The sequence below is a fragment of the Bradysia coprophila genome, unplaced genomic scaffold (assembly GCF_014529535.1).
Source record: "Bradysia coprophila strain Holo2 unplaced genomic scaffold, BU_Bcop_v1 contig_232, whole genome shotgun sequence".
NCBI classification, from domain to species: domain Eukaryota; kingdom Metazoa; phylum Arthropoda; class Insecta; order Diptera; family Sciaridae; genus Bradysia; species Bradysia coprophila.
The window spans coordinates 11,449,856-11,474,256 of record NW_023503493.1 but is presented as its reverse complement, the minus strand read 5'-3'; the positions used below and the strand labels follow the sequence as shown (position 1 = coordinate 11,474,256).

At 34.5% G+C, this 24,401-nt stretch overlaps 1 protein-coding gene and 1 long non-coding RNA gene across 4 annotated transcripts; one reads left to right on the top strand and one right to left on the bottom strand.

Annotated features, from left to right (window-relative positions):
* The first annotated feature begins 43 nt into the window (after positions 1 to 43).
* LOC119076615 (GATA-binding factor 2-like) lies at positions 44 to 21,330 on the top strand. Of its 3 annotated transcripts, XM_037183477.1 has the most exons (11): positions 44 to 401; positions 7,273 to 7,437; positions 18,814 to 19,013; positions 19,074 to 19,536; positions 19,598 to 19,793; positions 19,855 to 20,030; positions 20,093 to 20,374; positions 20,454 to 20,582; positions 20,653 to 20,749; positions 20,810 to 21,062; positions 21,150 to 21,330. In XM_037183477.1, the coding sequence occupies exons 2-11, from the start codon at positions 7,393 to 7,395 to the stop codon at positions 21,217 to 21,219; spliced, it is 1,911 nt and encodes a 636-aa protein (XP_037039372.1). In that variant the 5' UTR covers positions 44 to 401; positions 7,273 to 7,392; the 3' UTR covers positions 21,220 to 21,330. The 3 variants fall into 3 exon arrangements, with proteins under 3 accessions (XP_037039372.1, XP_037039373.1, XP_037039374.1); XM_037183478.1 differs by lacking the exon at positions 44 to 401 and having other exon boundaries at positions 6,720 to 7,437; XM_037183479.1 differs by lacking the exon at positions 44 to 401 and having other exon boundaries at positions 6,725 to 7,437; positions 20,828 to 21,062.
* On the bottom strand, positions 2,245 to 3,466 carry LOC119076634. The gene is made up of 3 exons (XR_005087670.1): positions 3,456 to 3,466; positions 2,608 to 2,611; positions 2,245 to 2,349 (listed from the first exon to the last, which is right to left on the bottom strand). It is a non-coding gene; the product is annotated as an uncharacterized LOC119076634 (long non-coding RNA).
* Positions 21,331 to 24,401: the final 3,071 nt, after the last annotated feature.

The window sequence follows — 24,401 nt, the reverse complement described above, 5'->3', positions numbered from 1 at the left end:
ATTTTATTTTATACATTAATAATGTGGAAAAGTCATTCGGTATATTAAAACCTTTTCGCTTTGGCTGGATTTAATAAACGCTACGTGGAAAATTCATTTAAAATAAAAAATTTCTTTTCTTCCCGAATCAAATTAGACCGAGTTAAATTCAGCAACTTAAATCCTCGAAAGAAATCCGACAAAAAGTTACAAATTTTCGTTTTATTAAAGAGAACTAATTAACGAAATCACGCAATCCTCTAAAATGTCGCGTCGTCGCATCGATAAATTGTGTAACCGTTTTCGTAGCGATAGAATCTTTGAAAGTGCTCGATTTAAAAATAAAATTAAAATGAAATAACTCGAAAAGTGACAAGGTACTCTACAAAATGAGACGATTTTCTTAAAAAATACGAAAAAAGGTGTGAAATACTGTTGCATAATCTCAAATGTTATTTTTTTATAAAAACAAAATTCTGTTATTTTACGAGATTATCTCGAAAATGTCTGAAGTACCTCAACTAATCCATTTTAAATTTTGACATATTTTTTTTCGCTGTCGTGTACTCATATAAGAGTGGTATTCAATTTTTGTTGTTTTTTTGTGTGTTGTTAATTGTTTAAAAGTTTTATTTTATGAATTCTGTGTTTTTCATTCGCTAAACACAAAATGCTGTTATCAAAATACTGTTTGTGCGCGATGTTAATCTTTTTAAGACGCAATAAAACCGCTTGAAATTGATGGTAACTTTTATATTATTTATATATTTTTGACATTTTTGTTGAATTTTTTTTTTATTTAGAAAAGCAAACGACAAAACAATTTTTTTTAAGTTTATGTACTTCGAGTTACTTATGTACGTATTAAGTGATTAATATCTTATACTCACCTTCGAGACGTTCTATTAATACGTTGAGCTGGTGAATGAATTTTTGACAATTGGGAAAAATTTTCTTGACTTCTCTTTATGGTGGCATGGACAGTTTTATTGCTCAGTTGTAATTATTATATTACGAATTTATGTGTTCATATTGGTCAATAAACATTTGGGTTAACTTTCGATAACATCCAGTTGTATACACCTGAAATTATTGCTCCAGAATTATTGTTCCGAAATAACAGTTCTCACAGCTCCTCCTGTACCTTCGATCATCTTCGTCATTTATTTATATAACAAATCTACTGCCCGTCTCTGCAACTCTTTCCTAAATTTTATAACCAGTAAAAGCTTAACAGGGACACTTGCACAATCTATTTTAATTATCTAGTCATTTCACGGTGAGCTTCAAAAATTTTTTATTCCTACTCTTGGTGCCGCCCTCTAAAAAAACCACTAAAAACTTTCATGTCCACGAGAGTTCGAATAACATTTTTTTTGAAGCTCACCGTGATTTGTAATCGACAACGACAATAAAGACTAAGTGACGAACTGGCTAGCGTTAGCTTATAAAGCAAACCAAATGTTTAAAACTAATGAAGTAAAAGATTTTCCATAAATTGGTGATTTGTGAAGTTTGTGAAGTTTGTAATAGGCATTTGACCAGCTCCTACAGTGGATTTTGTAGTTCGGGTGTAAATCAAATCGACATCAACATTCAGTCAGTCAGATCAACAAAAGTCACACAGGAAGTTAACTTTATTTTACATGTTGAAATCGTAGAAAGAGGTTCTCGGGACGCAAATGTTTCTATCTTCTAATACAAAAAGTTAAGTCCGAGTGTCTAGATTCGCTCACTGAACCTTGCAATATTACGTAATATTGCAAGGTTCAGTGAGCGAATCTAACTACTAAGACCCAACTTTTTCTGGGTTCAGCAGCGCACTTTGGTGAACTTTTGTGAGTACTTTAAAAGTTCGAAAACCAAAAAATTTTATCTCGCCGAATGGCTTCAGAAATCAAAGGTGCAGTTTGTAACGCTACATTACATTACATTACAATGTAATGTAATGTAATGTTCAATGTGTAATTTAATGTGTAATGTAGATGTAATGTTGGATTTCCAAAAAAGATCAGGTCCATGTCTTCAGGATCGCTCCCAGGACTTACTGAAACACGTGGATTCTAAGTATCACATTTAGATTGATGGAGTTATTCTAGCGACTTAAAATTAGATTATAGTGGGTTCGATAGCCTACTGTGATGAACTTTTGCATGTTCCCTAAAAATACACAAATCGCAAGGTATATCGACCTTGGAAGTGGAACTCTGGCATTCAGTTAAAATTAGTGTGGTGAACTTGTAGTACAGTGCTGTGTTTATTCGATTTTTGTTAGCGATCAACTGTAATGCTATTATATTGTCAATTTGTATTTGTTTGGCAGTGTCCAAGTAAAAAATTATGTGTTGTATTCGTATTTTGCAGTATTAACTCGGCGCGGATCAGTTTGTTGAACTACTGGAAAATTTGGCGTGTAGGCTTACACCAAGTTTGTAGTTAGAAATGTTCGGATTAAAAATGTCAACTTATATGAGAAATTTTAATTCTTTTGAAGAATGTGCTGTGACACAGCTTAATTGTACCGTATTGAATCTTGTGCGTTTTTATTGCCTTTTCCCGCATCTTCGTCGTTCAATTCAGTATATCAATATACTGTGATTGGATGTTTCTCCGTGTCACACAGTTCACAGAGCTGCTCCCCATGGAATGCCATTAGAATTATTATTATTGGTATCAGAAGAAGGAAATGGAAATCTGAACTGACTGTACATTGAATTTGTTATTTGACTATCATCGAGGTTCCAGCAAAGAAAATTTAAATTTAAATTCGTTTTTAGCTTCCTAGTAACGGACGACTTTTGCTAATTATGTTAAATCCTTACACAACTTGGCAGCAGCTACTTCTTTTGTTTAAAGTATCGCCAATTTTCGCATACAAAATCTTCTACTTCACTTGTTTCACCATACACTCTGCAATATAATAAACATTAACTGGAGGTCTTTACTAATTTCTGTCTTTGCCGTCGATAGCAGATGATTAGACGTTAAAAGCATTTTTATCAGTGGGCATAAAATTTTGACCTTTCACCAATCGCATTTTACTCAAAAATAGAAGGTAAAGTCTCACACTCATGAAGTAAAAGTCGTTAAGCTTATCACACTTACCGGTGATGCCAATTATGAGTAATGACAAGTTTTCATTAGGTGCGGCTAGTAGTATCACACTATTCATTAATGGACAAGTTCAAGAAAATTACAACTCTTGCGTGAACTTTACCGATCCGAGGCAGAACCGAAAAGCTATTTCCATCATTTGTCCATACTTGAGGTGTCTTTCTCAAACACTTAAGGAAATGTTCGTCGTTGTCAAGTAAAGTCAACTTCACATTACGTTCGTTGAATTGATCATTATATTTCTTAGAACCGTAACCACATAACAATGACCCTGCTTCTATCTCATACAGATTTCTTGCTAAAAAAGTATGCTCCATTTCACAATACAGTTTCCTCATTTTCATTCTAACTTAGCTCTTAACTTTTCGCAAATATCCGTGTCGGTTGTGTTTCCGACATTTGAAATATCTATATACGACTCAGACTCTAAACAAAAACCGAAACCTTTAATTACATTGAGTAATTAGTGATGTTCATTTTGGAAAAAGAAGAACGGAAAAAAGTAGAATTTCGAAATAGGTTCGAAATGATCAATCAGAATATAACCACTTTGTATACACATTTCCATTTCTGAATTATATATACGTTTACCCACTGATAAGATAAGTAAAACTCATTTCACAACCTTTTTTTTAATAAAAAAAAATATTGTATATTAACCGCGCGTATACACCGTATGCAATATAAATATACCCATATAACCGTGCACACATGGACTGGACACAATGTGATCAAAGTGTAGTTGAATGCTTTGGTAGAAGAGGAAAAAAAACGTAAAAAGCAAATAAAAATGGGTATGAGTACATAAACATGTTTGACGCTTAGGCTTTATTAAAGCTTTCAGACAGTTAATATAAAAATTTATTTTTGTTTTCCTCCGAAGGGAATTTGATTTGATGATTCTTGGTATAGGAAAAAAAACTAACATAGACGTCGATTCCACATAATGAGTCTCGTAAAAGATATACCGCAGATTAACCGAATTATTTGGCATAGTGTTAATGTTGAATGAATAGACCATTGTAGCACAATAATTCTAATATTCGTTCAAAATACAAAAACTCTATGTAGATATGAGTGGACCAAATTCTTAAAAGTACACAAAAATTCGAGAAAATCCATAAAATTTTAAAAAACTGCTAAATTTGAGAATTTTAGAAATTTCTAAGAATTTAATTCCTAAAATTCTTAAAAATTTGTAAATTCTTAATTTTTTTAAAAAGCCTTACGAATTCTAAAAGTTCTTTAAAATATTCTGATTAATAAGCCTGTGTGCACGCCCAAACTATATATGGGAATTTTTCATATTTACAGGCAAAGTATTTCAAAAGAAACGTGGTCATACCATGGACAACCGACATTTTTTCAGATTTTATACCTGTTCCCAATAACACTAAGTATTTTGCGCTTTCAAAATAATAGTTCTGCCCAATCATCTCTACTCTGGAGTAAGCCGGATAACCGTCGTCTTCAAGTCTACTTCAAGTCTAATAGAAACTTAACAATTTTGTCGCCTGAATCAAACTTTAAACCGTTAAGTGAGTTTTCACATGGGAAGCGTGATAATACTTTTAACAAAAGAAGTAGCAGATTTAATGATAACTATGCCGCAACACTTGTCGTTTATTCAAAGTTAAACGCCATTCATAAGGCTCAATGCTAACAAGTACGCACGTCACATTACAACCATGGTGTAGGAAAAAGAAACTATCGCAATGCTCTTGAATTCATGGAGGAACAAGTAGTATAGGGTCTTCACTTATCCAATACACCATTTCGTCACAGTACTAATATTTTAGACATAGAAGTGACTTGGCCATTCTTATCTCTTACCACATGGTGTGTGTTACGTATTGAATCTACTCAGAACTTCTGAGTCAGAAGTGACAACGTAGGGTAGCACCACTTCCAGTTTAACGATGTCTATCCTTTCTCGATTAATATTTAAAAAGGCGGAAGTTCTTTCATGAACAGTAATGATAGTAATGTCAGTAATGATGAAAATAACAGCAACAAAAAAGGGAACCACTGTTTACATATCTATTTTCATTCGACGTTCTTTACGTTACAATGTTATGTACGCAAATACGAACTATATTCCATTTACGGTGTGTTTCTTAACCGGTCTAACAGTACTTTTACACACCTCTTTTACCTTTTAAAAGTCAGACCTATTCCTAGTTCTTTTCCTCCCATTTTTAATCTAAACCGTATATTGCAAAGGATGCAAAAGACAATAGCGTTTAGACTTTTTAATGCAGGTTTAAGGTTTTTGAAATGTCTCTAGCAATTGGATGAAAACCACCAAATTGTAACACCAAAACGTTCTGTTTCTGATCGGAATGAATAGGAAAATGTTGTTCAAAGTAAGTGTGTTAACACTTCGCGCTTTATTACACCTTCATAATAACGTGGTGTGTACTTAAGAGAACGAAAATTTTTGTTTGTTAAAGATTTAATATTTACACAAAACTTTATTTTACAGCGTGAACCATAAGCTCTTTTTAAAATCAAACCATTTTTGTTTTCATGAGTCGATTCCATGTAGATTGTGGGATAGACGGGGCTACGTTTGATTTTTGATACTTCAAATATTTTAAATTTGTTGTCTTGGCGCAACATTTTGATAATTCGGAAGAATATGAGTTCAATTTTTTTCAATAAGAGTCTTATTAAGACTTGAAACAAATCAATTTTATGTCATGCAAAATTAACTCAATCGACTTCTGCAAACCTAGGCAATAGATCGGATCTAGTATGGTTCCGTTGCACGTATGAGTACGATAGATGAGAGAATATTTAAGGTGAAGTCTTGATTCTCGTCAACTTGACAGGCCTCAAATCAGTTCTATCTGGAGTGAATTATCACTAGTCTACAGACCATAATACATGCGCTTTATACTTCTGCAAACGGTAAGCGTATCACGATATTACCATCGAATCTGCTACTTCTATTGTTAAAAGTGTCTCGAAGTGTTTGATTAAGTAAACATTTTGTTATTTAAGACAACACCGATTAGAGATCAACATTTATATTCGTAGGCGTCGTTGATAAAACATGAATAAATATCAACATTTCAGGAAACTCATTTATTCCATTTAGAAAGTAATGCCGGGAGGCCACAGACAAATTTAGATTTTCTCACTAAAAGTAAAATTGATTAGGACCGCTAGACTCTCACTAGAATCGAGCGACACGTTTTCTTCCGAATACCATTTCAAATGTTTACTCATTTTAATCTATTTTACCGAGTATGAATGAAATGAGTCAGACAAGGAGTTACACGGCTTTATCAATGTTCATCAATCTAAGATTGTTATTCTGCTCTGATAGTACATAGCTAATAGAAATGCAATATGAAAAGCAGAACCACCTTGTGACCGCATCAACCACAATAAAGTCATAACATTATCGTATTATACCGAGGGAAATATAGGTATTGGAGAGTTTGTACAAAACGTTTCCACCATAACACACTTCTTATACGATGGCATTACTTTTTTTTCGTATTTAGAATAGTTTATCATCTAATTTCAATCTGTTAGAGCGTTCACAGAGTCTTTTTTTTCGTTCCTATAAATGATGATAAATTAAGATTCGAGATAAGACAAATGAAAAGAAAAGCAACGAGAGACTTTAGGTTTTCATTCATTTTTTGTGTGTGTAAAGAATGGTATAAATCTTACAATTTCCATCGCGTATTATATCGAATAAAATCGACGATTACGGTGTTATACTAAAACTGATTATATTGATAATAAATCATGTGAATTAAAAGCAGAGAGAGAAAAATATTGAAAGAAGAATTTTTTTTTTCACGAATTTTATTGTACCTTCAAATATGAAGCCACATAATAAATAAAAAAAAAAACAAATTCGTCGAAGAAATGGAAAATATTGTCTAACTCGTACACACATAAAATCGAAATTACAAAATTTGTCATCGATATAAAATGAAGTTCACTTAATATCGATAAAATGAGTGGTTTTTGTGATAAGATAACGAGAATGAATAAAAAAAAACTGTTGGTGGATCGCGTTTTTTTGATATTTTATATTTATTGCATTCAGTTATTGATAGAAGATGGATTAGATTGGTATAACTTCAGACATTAAATCGAGGTGCGGTGTGAACGGTTAACTTTTCTAAAAAAAAAAATTAAATTAAAATCGTACAGGGCTAGCCTCTTCAGTGAATAACGTTCTGCCAGTGAATCAGTGATATATACAAAATATTTCTAAACTAAAAATTTTGTGTAATTGTGTCGAGTACAGAAGAGAAAACAATTGGCGGATTTATGCATTTCACAATGGCGTTACCAAACCACGATACAAACAATAAGGTAAATAACATTTTCATGAAAATAAGCGAGAGTTCAGTGGTTTTCATACTTTCAATCGTTCTGTGCAAGCAGATATAAAGTTAGATTAATGAAAGTCACAAGAGACTGTTTCGAGAGTATCTTCCTTATAAGGTTTTTTCTTATAGAGACAAGTGCTTCCTTAAAGTGTCCTTAGTGGAATTGAACTAATATTTTAATTGGATAAATGTTGAGGTTGAGAAAAACTTAAATGAGAATTGATGTGTCACAGAATTCATCAAAAAAATCAACCGAGGCTTTTTGTACAAATTTAAAAGAGCGCTCTATGAACTGTGGTTCAAATTTATTTTTATCTCAAAATGTTTTTTTCCAGATTACGACCATCAGCCTTATTCACTATATTTTCATATTCTCGTACACGTTCATTAACTACGCGACTGATATGATAGGATAAATGAGGTGATTATGCAAGACATCCAGAATTAAAATTCTTGAAATTAATTTTCATGGAAAGTAGGGCTTGTTGTGATTAGATACAGTTTCTAATTTCCTTACTCATTTCTGATCAAAAAATTAAGAATGTGGTTCGTGGTAACACCAATTCATTACATCCATCAAGGGAATCGAGTGGGCATGACTAATTTCTCTGTCCAACCCAACATTGTCTGAAATATAGACTTTTTGCCCTCAAAGTTACATCGTCTAATTTGATGTGTTAAAGTTTCAGTTTTTCTTCTTTTTTTCATAAACCTGTTACAGACCTCAAGCATATGACCAGTATTATTATCGGGTCTATTACTTCCATCGATCAAAATATTTTTAATCGGATGATTTCAAATCTTGTACTTCATTTTTTTGACATGTACTTTACCATATAAAGGACCATATTACCAAGAGTTTGTCATTATTTTTGTCGTAGTTATCGATAACAGATGAATAGCCGTATGTGACAGCTTAATAACATTTGCACTCCTTCGTAACTAACTGTTTAAAACAAGACGTTTTCAATGGTCGATAAATATTTGGTGTCTGAAGAAATAAAAGCAAACCCTGGGTGCTCACATTCTCTGAAAATCCATCTACTATGCCCACAATTTTGCAAAAATGATAAAAAGAAATTTTATTTAGACTAATTACCGATTTCGTCGAACAAACATTTTAGTCGAAAATATTTTTTTTCATTTAATTATACTCACGTGAAATTCGTTCTCCTATGAAGTCACCACTAACATAAGTATTCTAAGGAAAAACTAAACGAATTGCAGATTCTGTGGCTGTGGAAAATTCCATCATGAATTGCATTTTGATGATTCTTTCTGTTCTGCGTTCAACCTCGAAGTATGAATATGATTTTAGAATTCTAGAAATTAATTGTTTTTCGAAGCACAGCTACCGATAACTTTACCTAATTTTGGGGGAATTGGGAAGAATTTGTGACAAGAGAAAGTCCAAGTGTCGATGCTTACAAATTTGGAGGATAAGTTTTATTGAAATTTAGAGAAATTCGGCAATTTAATTATTTTCAAGCTTTTGTGCCACATGTTGACCTCCAATTATGTTATTTGAAATGGAACGGCCTAGACTTGTAATACGTAACTGACTCAATTCTTTTATTTCAGCTTAAGAAGAGATTACCTGTATGTACTTTGCGGATTTCGGAAATTTTGAATTTTAATCATAAAAGTAATATTGAGTCTATTACTTCGATTGATAGTAGTATTTAACTAATTGAAATCTTTTACTTCATTCGTTTGTTCTACATTTTGCTATATAACGTCACGTTAGCCAGAGCTGATTGTTTATTTTTGTCGTATATATCCATAACAGATGATGTCTCCATCCGAATCCGAATTGCTCTGATTTCTCCTCAAATTTTTTAATTAAAAAAAAGCTCCAAACACTGCTCATCGTTCACTAGAATTCAGCGTAATTTTGAGGTGGTAAAGTTATACAGAACGATTGGAATATTAACAGTCTCTCACCCGGATATATGACAATTACCGTACCATCTTATCTTCTTTGCTTTATTTAGTAGGGAAAGTAGGTAGCTTCTTGGCCTTGAGGTCTAGATAACTTCCACAAGTTTTTAATTATAATCATTGCCTACCTACAATTACTAAACACTGGAATTTATGTGCCAAGTCAACCTATAGCACAACAAAGAGTTACCAAAAGCAATTCCGATACTTTTTTCTTCGTCAATAAATTTATAACAGGAAATGTGCTGTTTGTACGGAAATAAGGTTTTGTCGATTTTTATTGAGGTTCAACGCAGAGAAATTTTCAATGATTTTACCGTGTCAGAGTAAGGTGTAAAATCATCGAACGTTATGTTTATGTTGTAAAAAGACATAATTGTTTCATGGCTTTTTTTCTGTGCCCGAGAAGAGGATGTTAGTCGAATATTTTATTACTGTTCCATTATTTCAGTTATAGTGGTTCGCTACAGACGAACAAAGAGTAAAAATTGTAGAAAACCAAAAAAAGGCAACAACTTGTTCAATAGAGCTCTTTAAAGTTTTGCGTTGTATGAATAGTTGATGCAGAAACGGGATGTGTCCCATTAGCGAATTATAAGAAAAATGAAATTTCAATTACTTAGATCTGACTTGGATCAAAATCAATGACATTTCATTTTTCTTATAATTCGCTGAAGTGAGACGTCCTGCTTCACAAAAATAAGTAATGTGCCGTCCATAAACTGCCAAAATTAGTCTATTGCGAATAGTTTGATTAAACGAGGAGTGACAGACTCAACAATTATACCAGTCAGTGGTGATATGTCTGCCAAAGTTTATATCCGATGTGTGCTCACAATGAAACATCAAAATTTCAAACTAACCAAAATAAAGCCGTCGAAAGTTGTGTATTCGGTAATTGCCTGATTAGGATAACCAGTGTTATGTATGATCTTATCATATCTCCTCAAAACACCATACAGGTGCAATGCTTTTTTGCCACAAACGAAAACAGTTAGATAACTGCGAGATATCTTAACTATTTGTTCACGATTATCAACAGCCTGCTATCCACAATCAATGTCATTGTACTTCCGCTATTCGGAACTAAATAAAAAAAAAAACGCCACACAACAATTTGACGTAGTCCATGTTATGTATTCAGAGATAGATAAAACCAGATACGGAACGATTCTAAAATCAACCAAAGATATGATTACAACCAATTTTCTGAGATATAATTGAAGGTGTGCGCGCCACAGCTAATGCAAATATCAGATAGCCCAATTCAGGTTTGTTGTTTTTTTTTTGGTATGCCCCACAAAGAGAGAAAGAATGACTTGACTTCGGTTGTGATAAAATATATACAACACAGATGAACTTATCTATGACCTGATAATGGAATAATATCTATGCTCATTATCTAAAATATTTTCTGTTAAATTTTATCAAGCTTTTAGTTTGTTATTGTTGTCATTTTTAAGGAGCTACAACATGCTACTTCTGAGGTTGGTTAAACATACGAACCGATAGCGAGATGATAACACAATACTACAGTTCCGATTTAGAACCGATGATTTCCCAAATTTTTAGGACAGAGAATTGTTTCGCTAAATAATTTACAATCATCCTGCCCATTTTATCATGTTCCTCAGGCATAAAAGAATCCGAAACCGGAAATTAACATACAAAAAGACTCAGGAAAAGTTCCACCAACATTTGTTGCTTTTAACTTGTCACATACGGCTATTTATCTGTTTTCGACAACGACGTCAAAAATAATGATAAGCTCTGTGTAATATGGTTGTTTCTATAGTAAAATGGATGTTAAAAATATTGAAGTACAAGATTTGAAATCAACAGATTAGAAATACTTTAATCAAAGGAACTAATAGACCCGATAATAAAACTGGTCATATGCCTGCCGTCTGTAACACTTTAATTATGCGTAAAAGTGTCAACTAGAGAGTAATGTCACAGTTTCCCAAAATGATAGCTAGTTGCTCTAGTATATTCCATGGTTCAACAAATTGTTTTACACTGAATAAAAAGAGAGTTGAAAATATCACCTGAACATCGTCTTTTTCCCCATATAATTTGCAATAGCTGCCCACAAAAAATCCGGCTAATAACGTAGATTTTAGCTGGATACAATGTTTCTCGTTCCAGGTGAGATTTTCATTTTATTTTTTAATATGAAGATTCACGGTTCTCCTCACTGTATGCCCTTTTACGACTTTACTTATTCCACATTTTCTCGAGCTCATATATAGAATATGGAAAAGGTCAAGGAAGCTCTCTAGCAATATCACCCGAGGAGAGAGGCATTTGTTTGGAAAGGGGCTGTTTATTTTTAGTGCTAGTCATCTGTTGTTGACAATAAACGATGAGCGCTATCTCATATTATAAAATCTATGTCAAACAGATGAAGTGAAAGCATAGTTCAACAACAGAAGTAACAGATGTAGTGATTTTATCCGTACTAAGATTACGTCCGTAAAATGATAAAAACAGATGTTTCGGTAGCAATGCCGTCGTGAAAAATCAAATTTTTTTTTTTCATTGTTGAGTACCGCAAATTGAATTCATACACAAACAGAATAAACATTCGCATAAAAATGGACAAAATGTCGAAAAGTCCATTTTTTTGTGTGTAATCCGAGGCGATTCCGAGACCAATAACAGATTTATGCAAAATATTTACATCCTGAAGGTATGATGGATGCCCGGCTCAATATTTCAACACCCATGTAAAACATTAGGATATCGTGTACGACTCAATAATTTGCTAATTCGTCACATGTCGGACATACTTACTTCCACAGGGTGATAAACGGTCAAAATATGAATTGATTTCTTGAAAAATCACAAAAGTCACTTCGCTTACTCACTCGCATTCCACTAATATTCGGAACAAATAGCGAAACCCAAGTGAAATAATTTTTTCTCTGAAGAGTAAAAATAGAGCCGACGGCTAAATTAACCCTCCTGCAAAATTCTGTATAATTTTCATATGAAGATATTTTTACCTGTTACATTAACGGTTTGTTGGACGGTATAGATCAACTAAATGTACAGTGTGATATATATAGAAGGTTGAAGTCGTTACGGCTTCTATTTATTTACTGTTTACACTGTTGATTTTGCAAATGAGTCTTGTGGCTTTAGGATGTTTTGTAGATTTTTCCATGCGATTTATTGTAAATTGTACCGTTCCCCGAAAATGTACGATTTTCATTATTATTCTTTTTTTTACAAAACACATCCACTGTTTCACATTATTTATTCAACCAATTTATTACACCAAGTTTGAAAATGGGATTCCCCCGGATTCCCCGCTCAATCGTTGAAAATATTGAAGGGTCCGTCGTGCTTGATAATTTAAAAATGTTCAAAAATCTGTTCCATCTCTACAGAAGACTTTTACAAGCTGCTGAAGCAGAATGTTTGGGACGACTCTGTATAAATAGACCTCTGCCTTTTTCTGTATGTTATTCGCAATATTGCTAATGGTAAGCAGTATATCCCGGCCTGTGGAAAATCAAAGAAGGATTAGCCATCCAACAACACTCCGGTCCTCTAATGAATATCGACAAAGGAACAATTTTAAGCAATGAATGGAAAAAGATTACACCAACATTCAAAGACATCTCACAGAAACCAATAGGAATACAATTAAGAACATAGCAACACACACTAACACAGTAACCGATACAGTCAAAAAATAGACTTCACAATTCCCTGATGAAGACTACTGTTGGTAGTCGAAAGCTAGGAAATAAAATCAATTTAAAAAGCATAAACCACGTATCCAATTAATTAAAAAATGAACATCCCGGTATTGTTATTAAATCTATTACTTCTATTGTTTTTCCCCACGAAATCATTTACTTCATTAGTTTGAACATACATTTTGTTATATAACTCAACAGTACCCAGAGTTCGTTGCTCATTTTTATCGTCGGTGTATGTAACAGATGAGTATCCAGTTTTTAAAGGCTTATTACAGTCTCTACTTTTTTAAACGTTGTTCAGGGATAGAGAGTTCAGAGTTCACCACAGAAAATCTACCACGATTTTAAAACAAACTTAAAGGGAACAGCGTTGCGATAAGTCAAATTTTAATTTGGTAAAATCGGAGACTCTCAGGTCTCAGTTATTACTTGTACAATATGCGAGCGATGTAATTGAAGAACTTCTCTTCAGTTCTTCTACATACTCGATCTTGGCATTTGTACCAAAATGTTGCCGAAAGTACCGATTTTCAGGGAAGTAAAAAGGTCTCGACCAGATTTCTGTTTGTTCAATAGCATTCCTTAAAAAGACAAACATATACCGTCATGTCCTCTGCCAAAAGTTATTCGAAGAACAAATTTTTTATTGAGAATTTTATACGAACACCAGCGGTACTTTAAGATCTAAAGCAAGCAAAGAACCGAATCAATGAAAAAGGCCACCCAATCTCATCTTTATTATGCACTCACCAAAACTATTTGTTAAAAAAAAAAATTAACTTTCGTCGCTACACCAAATAATTGAGTCACTTGTGCATAGTTAGGACGCATAGTCACACTCGGAAACGTTTCCAAACATATTTATATACCGTCCAGACATCAAACAGATTCTCATGGGGTGAAAGAGAAAAGTCTTGCAAATTACACAATGAAACAGACCCACTGCATTCCATTCAATATTTATGTTCCAACCCCTGACCAGACAAAAAATATCAGAGAGAATTACAAAGTAGAAAAATGTGTCATCAAATTTATTGTTGTTCCGCCGTCAATTCGATCGACAGAAAAAAAAGGTTTCCTCTAATACACGAAACCAGAACCCATTGTAATGCACTGAGTGTATTTTATATACCGAGTTATGTTATTCAGGTATTAGGCGCCATTATTAAAAAGTCTATCCATTCTAAATAGCATCTCATTGCAGTGTGTCTTGAGATCTTATAATGTCTTTGCTTCTTTTTGTAACAATTTTTTTTTCTTCTCCTTTTTGTTGCTCTTAAAAAAGCTATTTACGTTTTTATTATTATTTTGCCTCTCTTCTCCGGCGAGCACTTTACGACGGTGTGATTTATAGCACTACTTAGCCATGGATTTTCAATATTTTGTATACAATAAAAGCCATAAGAGGTGATCAATTTTGCACGGTTAACATTTTTTTGTTTTGTTTTTTTCATCGTTTTTTTATTATAACATCTTGAGGGAGACGGTCATTTTCTGGATTATTTTTTGTTATTTTTTCACGAAATGACAAATTTTAAAGCGATTTAAGGAATTTCAGTATATTTTTATGCGTCTAGTTTTTTCGATTCTCTTAATTTAGTTAAATTGACTTTGTAAATTTGTATGCAAATTTAATTTGTTTATTAGAAACGCTAATTTTTCGGGACTGTGGTTAAAGAAATAAAATCGAAATGAAAATGCAAAACGTCTTTTTATTGACGTTCATAAAACTAATTCGTTCATTCTAAGCCATAGTTAAAAAATCTTTCTTAAATTTGTTATTTTTTTCTTTTAATTCGCTGAGCTATAATTAGATTTAGCCGGTGCTTCTAACAATTAACACTGTTCATTAATTTGTTCGTTAATTAGTGTGACTCAGTTTATCGAATTTCAAAGCAAATTGTTTATAGTTCCACAAAGTTTTCACCGAATCAGCATAGCTGAATGTTTCAAATTGAAAGGTAGATGTTATTTTCACCTGAGTCTACAATGTACTATTTGCACCAATTGTCGAAACAGAGGCTAGCGGAAACAACTGAAGATAGTCAGTCCATTCTGGCTTTTGGACCGCCACTAGTTCTCGAGGTCGAAACACCCTTCTTTTTCTCAATTCATTCACTTAACGTGAGTCCAGGGTAAGGGAAGAGTGTTTAAACTCTGTTTGTATCTAATTTATTTTATTTTATTTTGTTTTTAGCTTTTAGCTGTGATTCACTTCAGGTTATACTCTTCACTGAGTATATAGAAGTAAAGGACGGGTTAGGCTTAGTCCAACCACTGAAAAATTGTGCACAATTGTTAGGCTAGTGTGTACAAGGAAGATTCAAGTTGTTTGTGACGTACCACCCAGATATTCAGGTTATACACTGATTATATTCATTTTGGTTCTAACGAAACAACCAATTTCCAGTTTGTAAAAGGAAAAGTGAAATGTTGCTATAGTTCATTTTAGGCCATTTGCACCTGGGTTGCAAGCAATATATTTTAGGTTGTTGGATCCCGCGTGCAAATAGTGCACCTAGGTGCAATTCGTATTTTTTTTAGACTACACAGGCCTAGTGCGAATAGTCACGTCGCAAATAAAACAGCAGAGATTCGAGATTTGCTTAGCTAGAATATTATGAATACGTATTTTACACATAAGATTTAAAAATAAAAACGAACTGTCCTAACCACTCGACCAACATTTACTGATTTTATGTATTTTTTCTGAACAAAAACCACTTTGTTCTGTTTCATTTTATTTGTTGTGAGTCTTTCGACAACTACAAACAGAGATTGTACCAGTTTGCGTAGCTGAATTTTCATTGCGTAGCTGAAACTAGTAATTCTACCATGATCAATAATTTAAAGTTCGTTAAAAGGTAAAAATACTAAAGTTCAAGATATTAAAAAAATTAAGGAAGTCTTTCATGAACGCCATACGTATCGCTATCACTAGATCTGTTACTTCTTTTGTTAAAACTATCATCTTGTATTTGACAAAAATATCTTTTAATTTTTTAATGTCACTACATTTTTTGTCATATAAGATATTACTTTTGGTTTGTTCCAAATACCTGTAAACCCGAACTTTGACAACACGAACGGCAACGATTTCATTCACAGCATCATGTCCTATGCGATTTTGCATACAAATGTTGATGCGAGGCTACGTCTCTATGGATGAAAGTATGACAGTAATTTGACATGGCCTTGGAATCAACATATAGCTCCTATTCATTAATTTTTGATGTACTTATCGATAACATATGAGAGGCCGTTTCTGAAAAGTTGACTCCTAAATATCATGCTTTATATGTCTAACATATATCTCAGCCGTCACACACCGCAAAGAATCCAAATTGATATCAGAAGGTATTAGGTTGAATAAAAAAATATTGAAAAGTCTGTCGTGCTTGATAAATCGAAAATTTTCAAAAAACAGTACCATTTCTACAGAAGACTATTACAAAATGAAGCAGAATGTTTGGGACGTCTTTGTATAAATAGACCTCGATTCTTTTCTGTATGATATTCGTAATGCATCTATCACTATCTATGATAAGCGGCATATCGCGGAACAATTATTAAATCTATTACTTCTATTGTTTAATCTATTATTTTTATGGGTTTTTTCGCGAAATCATTTACTTCATTAGTTTGAACATACGTTTTGCTATATAACTCAGCAGTACATAGAGCTCGTTGCTCATTTGTATCATCGGTGTATCTAACAGATGAGTATCCAGTTTTAGAGGGCTTTTACTCTCTTTCCAAAAATTGTTCTGCGATAGAGAGTTTACCACAGAAAATCTACCACATTGAACTTATAAATATTTTATCAGCAATTTTAATCAAAATTGCTTACAATCATTAACTACCCTGGACTATAAAACTATTTTCCATGCTATAATGACCGCACCTCAAATACTTAAATCTTCCATTCTCTTACCTTTAGTCATACAATAACTCGATGATTTTAGAATAAGAAATAAAAAACGAAATGTTGGTATAATGGTGTGGCACGCGTACCGCCGAAAATTCCAACCAAACTTGTTTATTTCATTATAAACACAAGAAGAATGAAAAAAAAAAGTTTTTTCTTCTTCTCCTTTTATGAAAGTGGTATAGGAATATAATACGATCGATTTTACGATAAGGTGACGATTTAAGAATTCATCTTTTGGCTAATTTTATACTAATGATTTTTCGGTAATTTGGGTTCCTTTTCGGCTTCTGTTTTTTTTATTTATTTGGAAATGCATGCTGAGTTTGTTTGTTTTTCTTTTGGATTTGTGTGTTTGCCTCTTCTTTTGCGGTTTTTGGTCAATAATTAATCGTTAAACGGTTAATTTTGGTTGGTCGGATTCACATTCACGTGTATTTCAGTAGATACACACATTCGATGTGAACTAATCCCATCTTAAAGGTGTAATTATGAATGGATTTTCGACGTAGAATGTTGCAAAGTCCACTTTTCGTGTGAAGTTTGTTGACGCGAGGCAGAGCCGAGATTTTACATGCTGTCAGCTCCTAAAGCAATCCTCCCGTTTTCCTAGAGATGTTGTAAGTTAGTAACTTAAAGTTACTTTCGACCATAGGAAACTAAAGTAAAATTGTTTGTGTCATAATAGTAACACTTGCACTACATCTCATTTTGTCAGTCGCTCAACACTTGACTGAGATCATTTATAGCCACGATAAGAAGAAATGCCTGGTAGCATTTTTGATAAATAGAATTCCCCTTTGAACAGTTAAAAATTGAAGATTTCGTAATTTTTTCTATGGGCGACTGTACTGTTTTGCACTCGTAAAAAATCCCCCTTCGGATCTAAGCTGTTCTTCGCTGATTTCTCTCATTTGCCATTTGAAATATCATAATAAGGGAAAACAGAGAAATGGAAATGGAGAGAGCAACAGTAACAGCTTAGAAACGAAAATGGGATGTTTTACGAGGACACAACAGTACGTTTCCAAGTTTAAACTAATTTTCAATAAAAATCAGTGCACCGAGGAGACAGATCATAGAACGAATTTTTGCTTAGAATCATGCTTTACCCCGATTAAAAATAACTTGTCTGGATGCTCTAACCTACGGAAAAAGAAACGAAATCTGTGATGTAAAACGAACGCAACATTTTTGTTTTCAAGAGCAATGAACACTTCGTGCTTCAGATACTTAACGACGTATGACTACACTGTGTTTCCCGCAAGGTAACTACAAAAAAAAATCGATTTCCTGTGAATCGTTTGTCTGACTTGCATCGAATTTCATCGAAGTTATTACACAATTCCTGGTAATAACCCAAATATTTCATGGCTTAACAGAGGTCTAGTCACACTACAATAGGAAAACGACTCGTGCCCAATGTTTGCACTCAAATTGTCGTAATGATTTTCTGTTTGTAATAAATTTGTAAAAATGATTCATTTGAGACGTTGGCTTTACTATTTCCATTCAACAAAAAACGAAACCAAAAACAAAATCAAAAAGAAAAAGCGCACCATACCTACATACCACGCTATACATAATGACGATTCTTGTCTGTTGTCTGTTTACTAATGTTGTTTAAAATCAATATTTGAGTTCAATATTACGCGTTTGTGTTTTAACGACTTTTCGTTTTTGGTTCTCCATATTCCTGAATGAACAGCATGAATAATCAACGCATTTGTTTCCTCTCTAACAAAGTCATTCATTTTTTGTCGTTCTCGGTGCGTAGATGGAAAACAATGACATCGACGAGTCGCAGGTGAAAAGTGAAGAACCAATTAGCGAGGATCGTCAACCGCAAGAGATCATTGTCGAAGAGGTACAGCACGGTATTCCAACGCAAGAACATCATACACCATCGCCACTGCCATCCCAGACGGTCATTACAACACCAAGGCATCGAATGATCACAACTGCCGGTCAAATCAGGTTGGTTATTTGATCGATTTATCCAAAGAAATATTTTGTTATCCAAATTCCATTTCTCAGGGAAGTCGATGCTCAGGACAACGACCAGGTGGAGCAGTACGAAACCGGCACCGATTACACACAGATGGCTCCGCAAGTGGACGAACCGACGTACATTTACGAACACCAACCAATTGCAGTGGTTACGAGTCAATCTCAGGCGCCCGCACACTTATTGAAACGAAACATTAGTTTGGATCGTGAACGTACGGTCAGTCATGTGGTGACGTCGTCGCCACAACAGACAACAGTTTACGTGGAACAAGCTCCTGATGAGGGAGAAGCTTTACGATATTCCACCGCTCCCATTCGTTACGAGGAGGAAGCGAATTACCACGCTCGCTACGAGTATCACCATGGACCGCATGCGACGAATCATTCAGAGGAGATAAAGGTGGAAATAAATCGTGCCCATCATCAGAACCAGCCGACCGAAATGCATATATACGATCATGCAGAAGTGCATCGACCGGAGAGTCAGCAGGTAATTTTGGGAGTTTTTACTTTTATCTAAAGTTACACTGTAACTCACTTCCCGACTACAGGTTCATGCCGAACATCAACCGAATAATGAGCCGAAAACCCATTACACGAATCTGGAACCGGCTGGCACCGGACAAAATTATTTCATTTCAACGGAAAGCTACCAGTCTTCTGGTCCGGGATTCACATACCTTCCGTCGTCAACGAACAAAGACTTTGTGTTTCATCCAGGAAGCCCCAATGCCGTCCTGTACAAAGGTAATTTGGTTTAACTTTGTCGCTAGTTCGACCATATCTAAATTGATTTCCGTTTCTAAAGATCCAACTCTAACATCAGCTCTGACCAATCGACACTACAGCACATTGGGCCAACATCAGTCAATTTATGACAGTGGTCCTGTAAATCCTGGATCACCGGTTTCTCAAGTCTATACATACTGCAAATCGGAGCCTCCATACTGGCCGGGTGGACCTTTAGAATACAATGTTTCGCCGGTACGTTGATGCAGCGATGATGTTACAATTTCACTTTATTAACTTTCAACGTTCTCACACAGGGCTTTGGTCAAACTATCGTAGTGGAAAATAGCGGCAATACTACAACCGAATACGTGACGAATGGTCATCAATGGCCCAACCTTCCTATCAGTGAACCGTACGAATCGCAACTGTTGTCGTCGGGACAGGAATTTAAGGAGTGCGTGAATTGTTCAACGTCACAAGCATCGTTCTGGCGACGAGAGAACGGTCACAGTCTGTGTAATTCTTGCTCGTATCCGAGGCAAAATCCAGCATTGACGAGAGTAACGCACCGAAATCAAAAGGCTAAGCAAACGACGGTAAGTTAAACGGTTCTGAACTCGAATCTGGAGGATTAATGTGTCCGGTTGAAATCTGATATTGAAATTTCGCTTGAAGGCAACCGGTAATCGACGAACTGGTGTGATTTGTGCAAATTGCAAAACGAGTAGTACAACGTTGTGGCGGCGAAATAATCAAGGAGAGCCGGTGTGCAATGCATGCGGACTGTACTACAAACTTCATACGGTAAGCTCACAACTTTAAGGCTCTTCGAGTAATTTGTACGTTAATAGTCCAAATCGATTTCTTCACAAAGGTCAACCGTCCGCAAAGCATGAAAAAGGAGGGAATTCAAACCCGTAAACGAAAACCAAAGTCCACAGCTAATCAACCACAAAAACTAGGAATGGGAGGTATGTTAATTATGGGAGCCGCACTATCGAACCGACTTTTAATTCCCAATAAATGCGCAGACTATCCGTATTTTCCAGACAAAATTCTGCCAACCATTTTCCCCTCTCAAATACACGGCGTTCAGCCCGACATCAAAATGTCGGTTATGCACCAACCGCATAACATTGCCCAGCAGCCGCAAGATATGCATATCGGTTCGTCGCAGCAGCCGTCCTCGGCACCACCACCCGAACACTACATCAATGTCAGTCCACAGAGTCACTCACCGCATTTGCCCAATCCGAGCAATTTGAATCGTCACATCACGACAACGTAAGAATAAAATCGCTTGTTCCTTCTCTCTATATGTGCAAACACACAGTCCGTTGTTAAAATTGGAATTTCGTCGATTCATTTCAGGGTACCACCCATTGATTCGGTTCATGTGAAAAGTGCTAGTGTTATAACGAGTACTGGAACGCCAGAGTAGCATTCGTGCACACATCACACGTGAGAATTTGGTGTGTTTTAGTTTCGTGCGATGTTGCTGTTGCTTAGTGCCAAAGTTTAAATGGAAAAGAAAAAAAAATAAAAAAATTTGTAATATTTTTAAGGAAAAGGAAAATGTTTTCCGTTTCGAAGTAATTTTTAATTGTAATTTCGTTGTTCGTACTTAGATTTAAAATAATTCCTCTACTTTGTAAGACTCCGAATGATTTAAAAATGGATTTAAAATTAAAATATCAAAGTGGTTAGTCAGAGATGCGATGTGTTGTTATTTTCACGGATTTATAGATGGAAATATGGGAATTTTGATGTGGTACGAAATGTTTGAAAAAACAAACTCTGACAAGAAAGTCAAACTACACTTTTATCACATAACTTTTCACTAACCTGTGGAATTTGCTGCAGAGCCTAGAACTTCAAGAATTCCGAGAACTTCTAGAATTCCGAGAACTTCAAGAACTCCGAGAATTTCAAGAGCTCCGAGAATTTCAAGAATTCCGAGAACTTCAAGAATTTCGTGAGTTTCAAAATTTCTGAGAATTTCAAAAATTTCGTGAGTTTAGAAAATTCCGATAAATTTCAAAAATTCCGATTTCCGAAAATTTCAACAATCCACAAAATTTCGAAAACTATCAAGATTTTTTTTAGAGCAATACAAAGCTTGTTACAAAGTTTAATCTATCAATAACTTTCGAAAATTTTCAAGAATCAATTTTACGAAAATAGGTAGTACACACTCAGTAGCATCTCAAAAACTTGAGTTTCAAAATAGGTATACGAAGCACTCCATCACCTGTCCCATGACTAACGCAACTTTACACCTAAATAGCTCGAAATCTATTAGATCTTCCTCAGAGCATCTGGGATGAGATCCGACAAAGTTCCATAAAGATTGCTCTAAGAAAAGTCCAGACAGATTTCAAGATATACCAAAACGACGTTTTGTTCCTCATGGCACTTCATGGTATTCCTCCTCTTTCTTGTTACGGTTGCAACCTATGTATTGTGACGAAACAGACAATTAAAGCGACGAAAATATAAGTTTTTACTTTTCCATTCGTTTCCACCTGAATTTCATCACATAGGAGTATCGACTCTCCTTACATTTCTTCTATTCCACACGTACAATAGGGTGGAGCGGGAAAAAAATTTCGATTTTTTATCCAATTTCGACATCGTGATCCAGAATCAGTAACTCCCACTGATCATTTTTCCGAAAAAAGATTTTTTTAATTTTATGATTTAGGGGTGCCGCCGATGGTATTTTTGAGTAGAGTGTAAGGGATTTTTCAAACATTTATAGCGTAGAAACCTTTTCCGATGGGTTCAATGATCTTGGTCATAAAATGTCTAGAAAAGTCCAAAATTTATTTAAGTATAACATTAAATTTGAAAACAATCAATTTTGTGGACTTACGGCACTTCAAAGTTAAAGCTCTGTTCCCAACGAAAAATTCATCAACTTTGAAGTGAAATCTCGGTATGAAGTTGCATTATGACATAAATCAAATTAAGCGTTATTTAACTTGTAATTTAATGAGGAATTCAAAACAAAAGAAATATTTGAAAAAAATTACAAATTGTAGATGTTATTGACAAAGGGTGACGTTCATGCAAAACGTTCAAGAACTGAATTGATTGTTTTCAAATTTAATGTTATACTTAAATAAATGTTGGACTTTTCTAGACATTTTATGACCAAGATCATTGAACCCATCGGAAAAGGTTTCTACGCTATAAATGTTTGAAAAATCCCTTACACTCTACTCAAAAATACCATCGGCGGCACCCCTAAATCATAAAATTAAAAAAATCTTTTTTCGGAAAAATGATCAGTGGGAGTTACTGATTCTGGATCACGATGTCGAAATTGGATAAAAAATCGAAATTTTTTTCCCGCTCCACCCTAACGTACAAGTGATGGTAACGACTCTCTTCATATTCATGTTCTTCATGTTGACAACATGTGGAACTGTGGAACGAATAAGAGGGTAGAACGTCAATCAAATAAAGGGTTTAATTGCCATAAGTTGACCTAATTCCAGATATTCCCAAATTTCTCCAAATTTTCTTAAGTTTTCCGAGATTTTTCGTACAATGGGTAAATTTCACTGTTGAGCAGAATTTACCATAGCTGATCTTATGCCAGCTGGTGTCTATGTTATTGTTTCTTATAGTGAGTAAGCCGACAAATACACTATCGATGCAATAGCATGAGTTCCAGCTGCAAAAAGTCTAGCGACCAAGAATAGTCCTTGCCTGATTCAGAAAAATTTGAAAATATATTGAGTGGATCAGTAGGTAGGACTCGATGAAGAACCGACATTACGACTGGCTAATCGACCATAATGTATATAGGGACTCATATTTGAAGGAAGGATTTGCTAATAACACTCGACAATATCGCAGAGTTTTTGAGACGAAATCTATTACTTCGATGTTTTCATGATTCATTTCGCTGTACACAAGCGAGTGTACCTCGCCCATATTCATGTAGTTTTTTTCGATAGCAGATAACTTGACATTACAACAAGGTCTTACAAAATTCCGTACGTATATCCGTTTTTGGAAGTGTTTTCCCCTGAAATTGTAGGAAAAAGTGCCATCTTAGAGGTAATTTTAAGTGGTTTGGGATCAAAAACTAAAAATATAAAATCGGGATGTTACCAACGGTGGTCTCACTTGCACAATACGAATGAAAGATTTTTCTACAACTATTGGCCCTTAACAGCTACAACTAATTCCTTTCGTATCTTGCAACTCACTTGGTGAAACATACAAAGAGAATTCATCGCATCGATTTTGTCTATTCCAAATCATTTGGCAAGAGGATAATGGCATGCATTGCTTAAATATCCAATTCATGTAACCTATGAAGAATTCCATCTCATTTCCCTTTAGCAACTTTCCACAAAAGATTGAGTGCAATTCACAACTCTACATAACGAACAACACTGTAAGAAGGATTGATGTGTCCACAGCGAAAGCAATTAAGATCTTGTCTCCGGAACAAATTGTACGATTTATGATACTTCAAAAGAATCAATAATTCTTTTGCAAATGGTAATCCTTACCAGATAATCAAAGGCAAATTCTTCGATATATTTTTTTGCCATCCAATAATTACCCGGCCATGAGATGATTATGGAATCGTATAGGTAATGT

Bases quoted from the DNA above. Each gene is read 5' to 3' on its own strand.
- LOC119076615 (XM_037183477.1), top strand. From the start codon at position 7,393: ATGCATTTCACAATGGCGTTACCAAACCACGATACAAACAATAAG. The intron at 20,375-20,453 runs GTAAGTTAAACG...TTTCGCTTGAAG, and splicing joins AAAAGGCTAAGCAAACGACG to GCAACCGGTAATCGACGAAC. The intron at 20,583-20,652 runs GTAAGCTCACAA...TTCTTCACAAAG, and splicing joins TGTACTACAAACTTCATACG to GTCAACCGTCCGCAAAGCAT.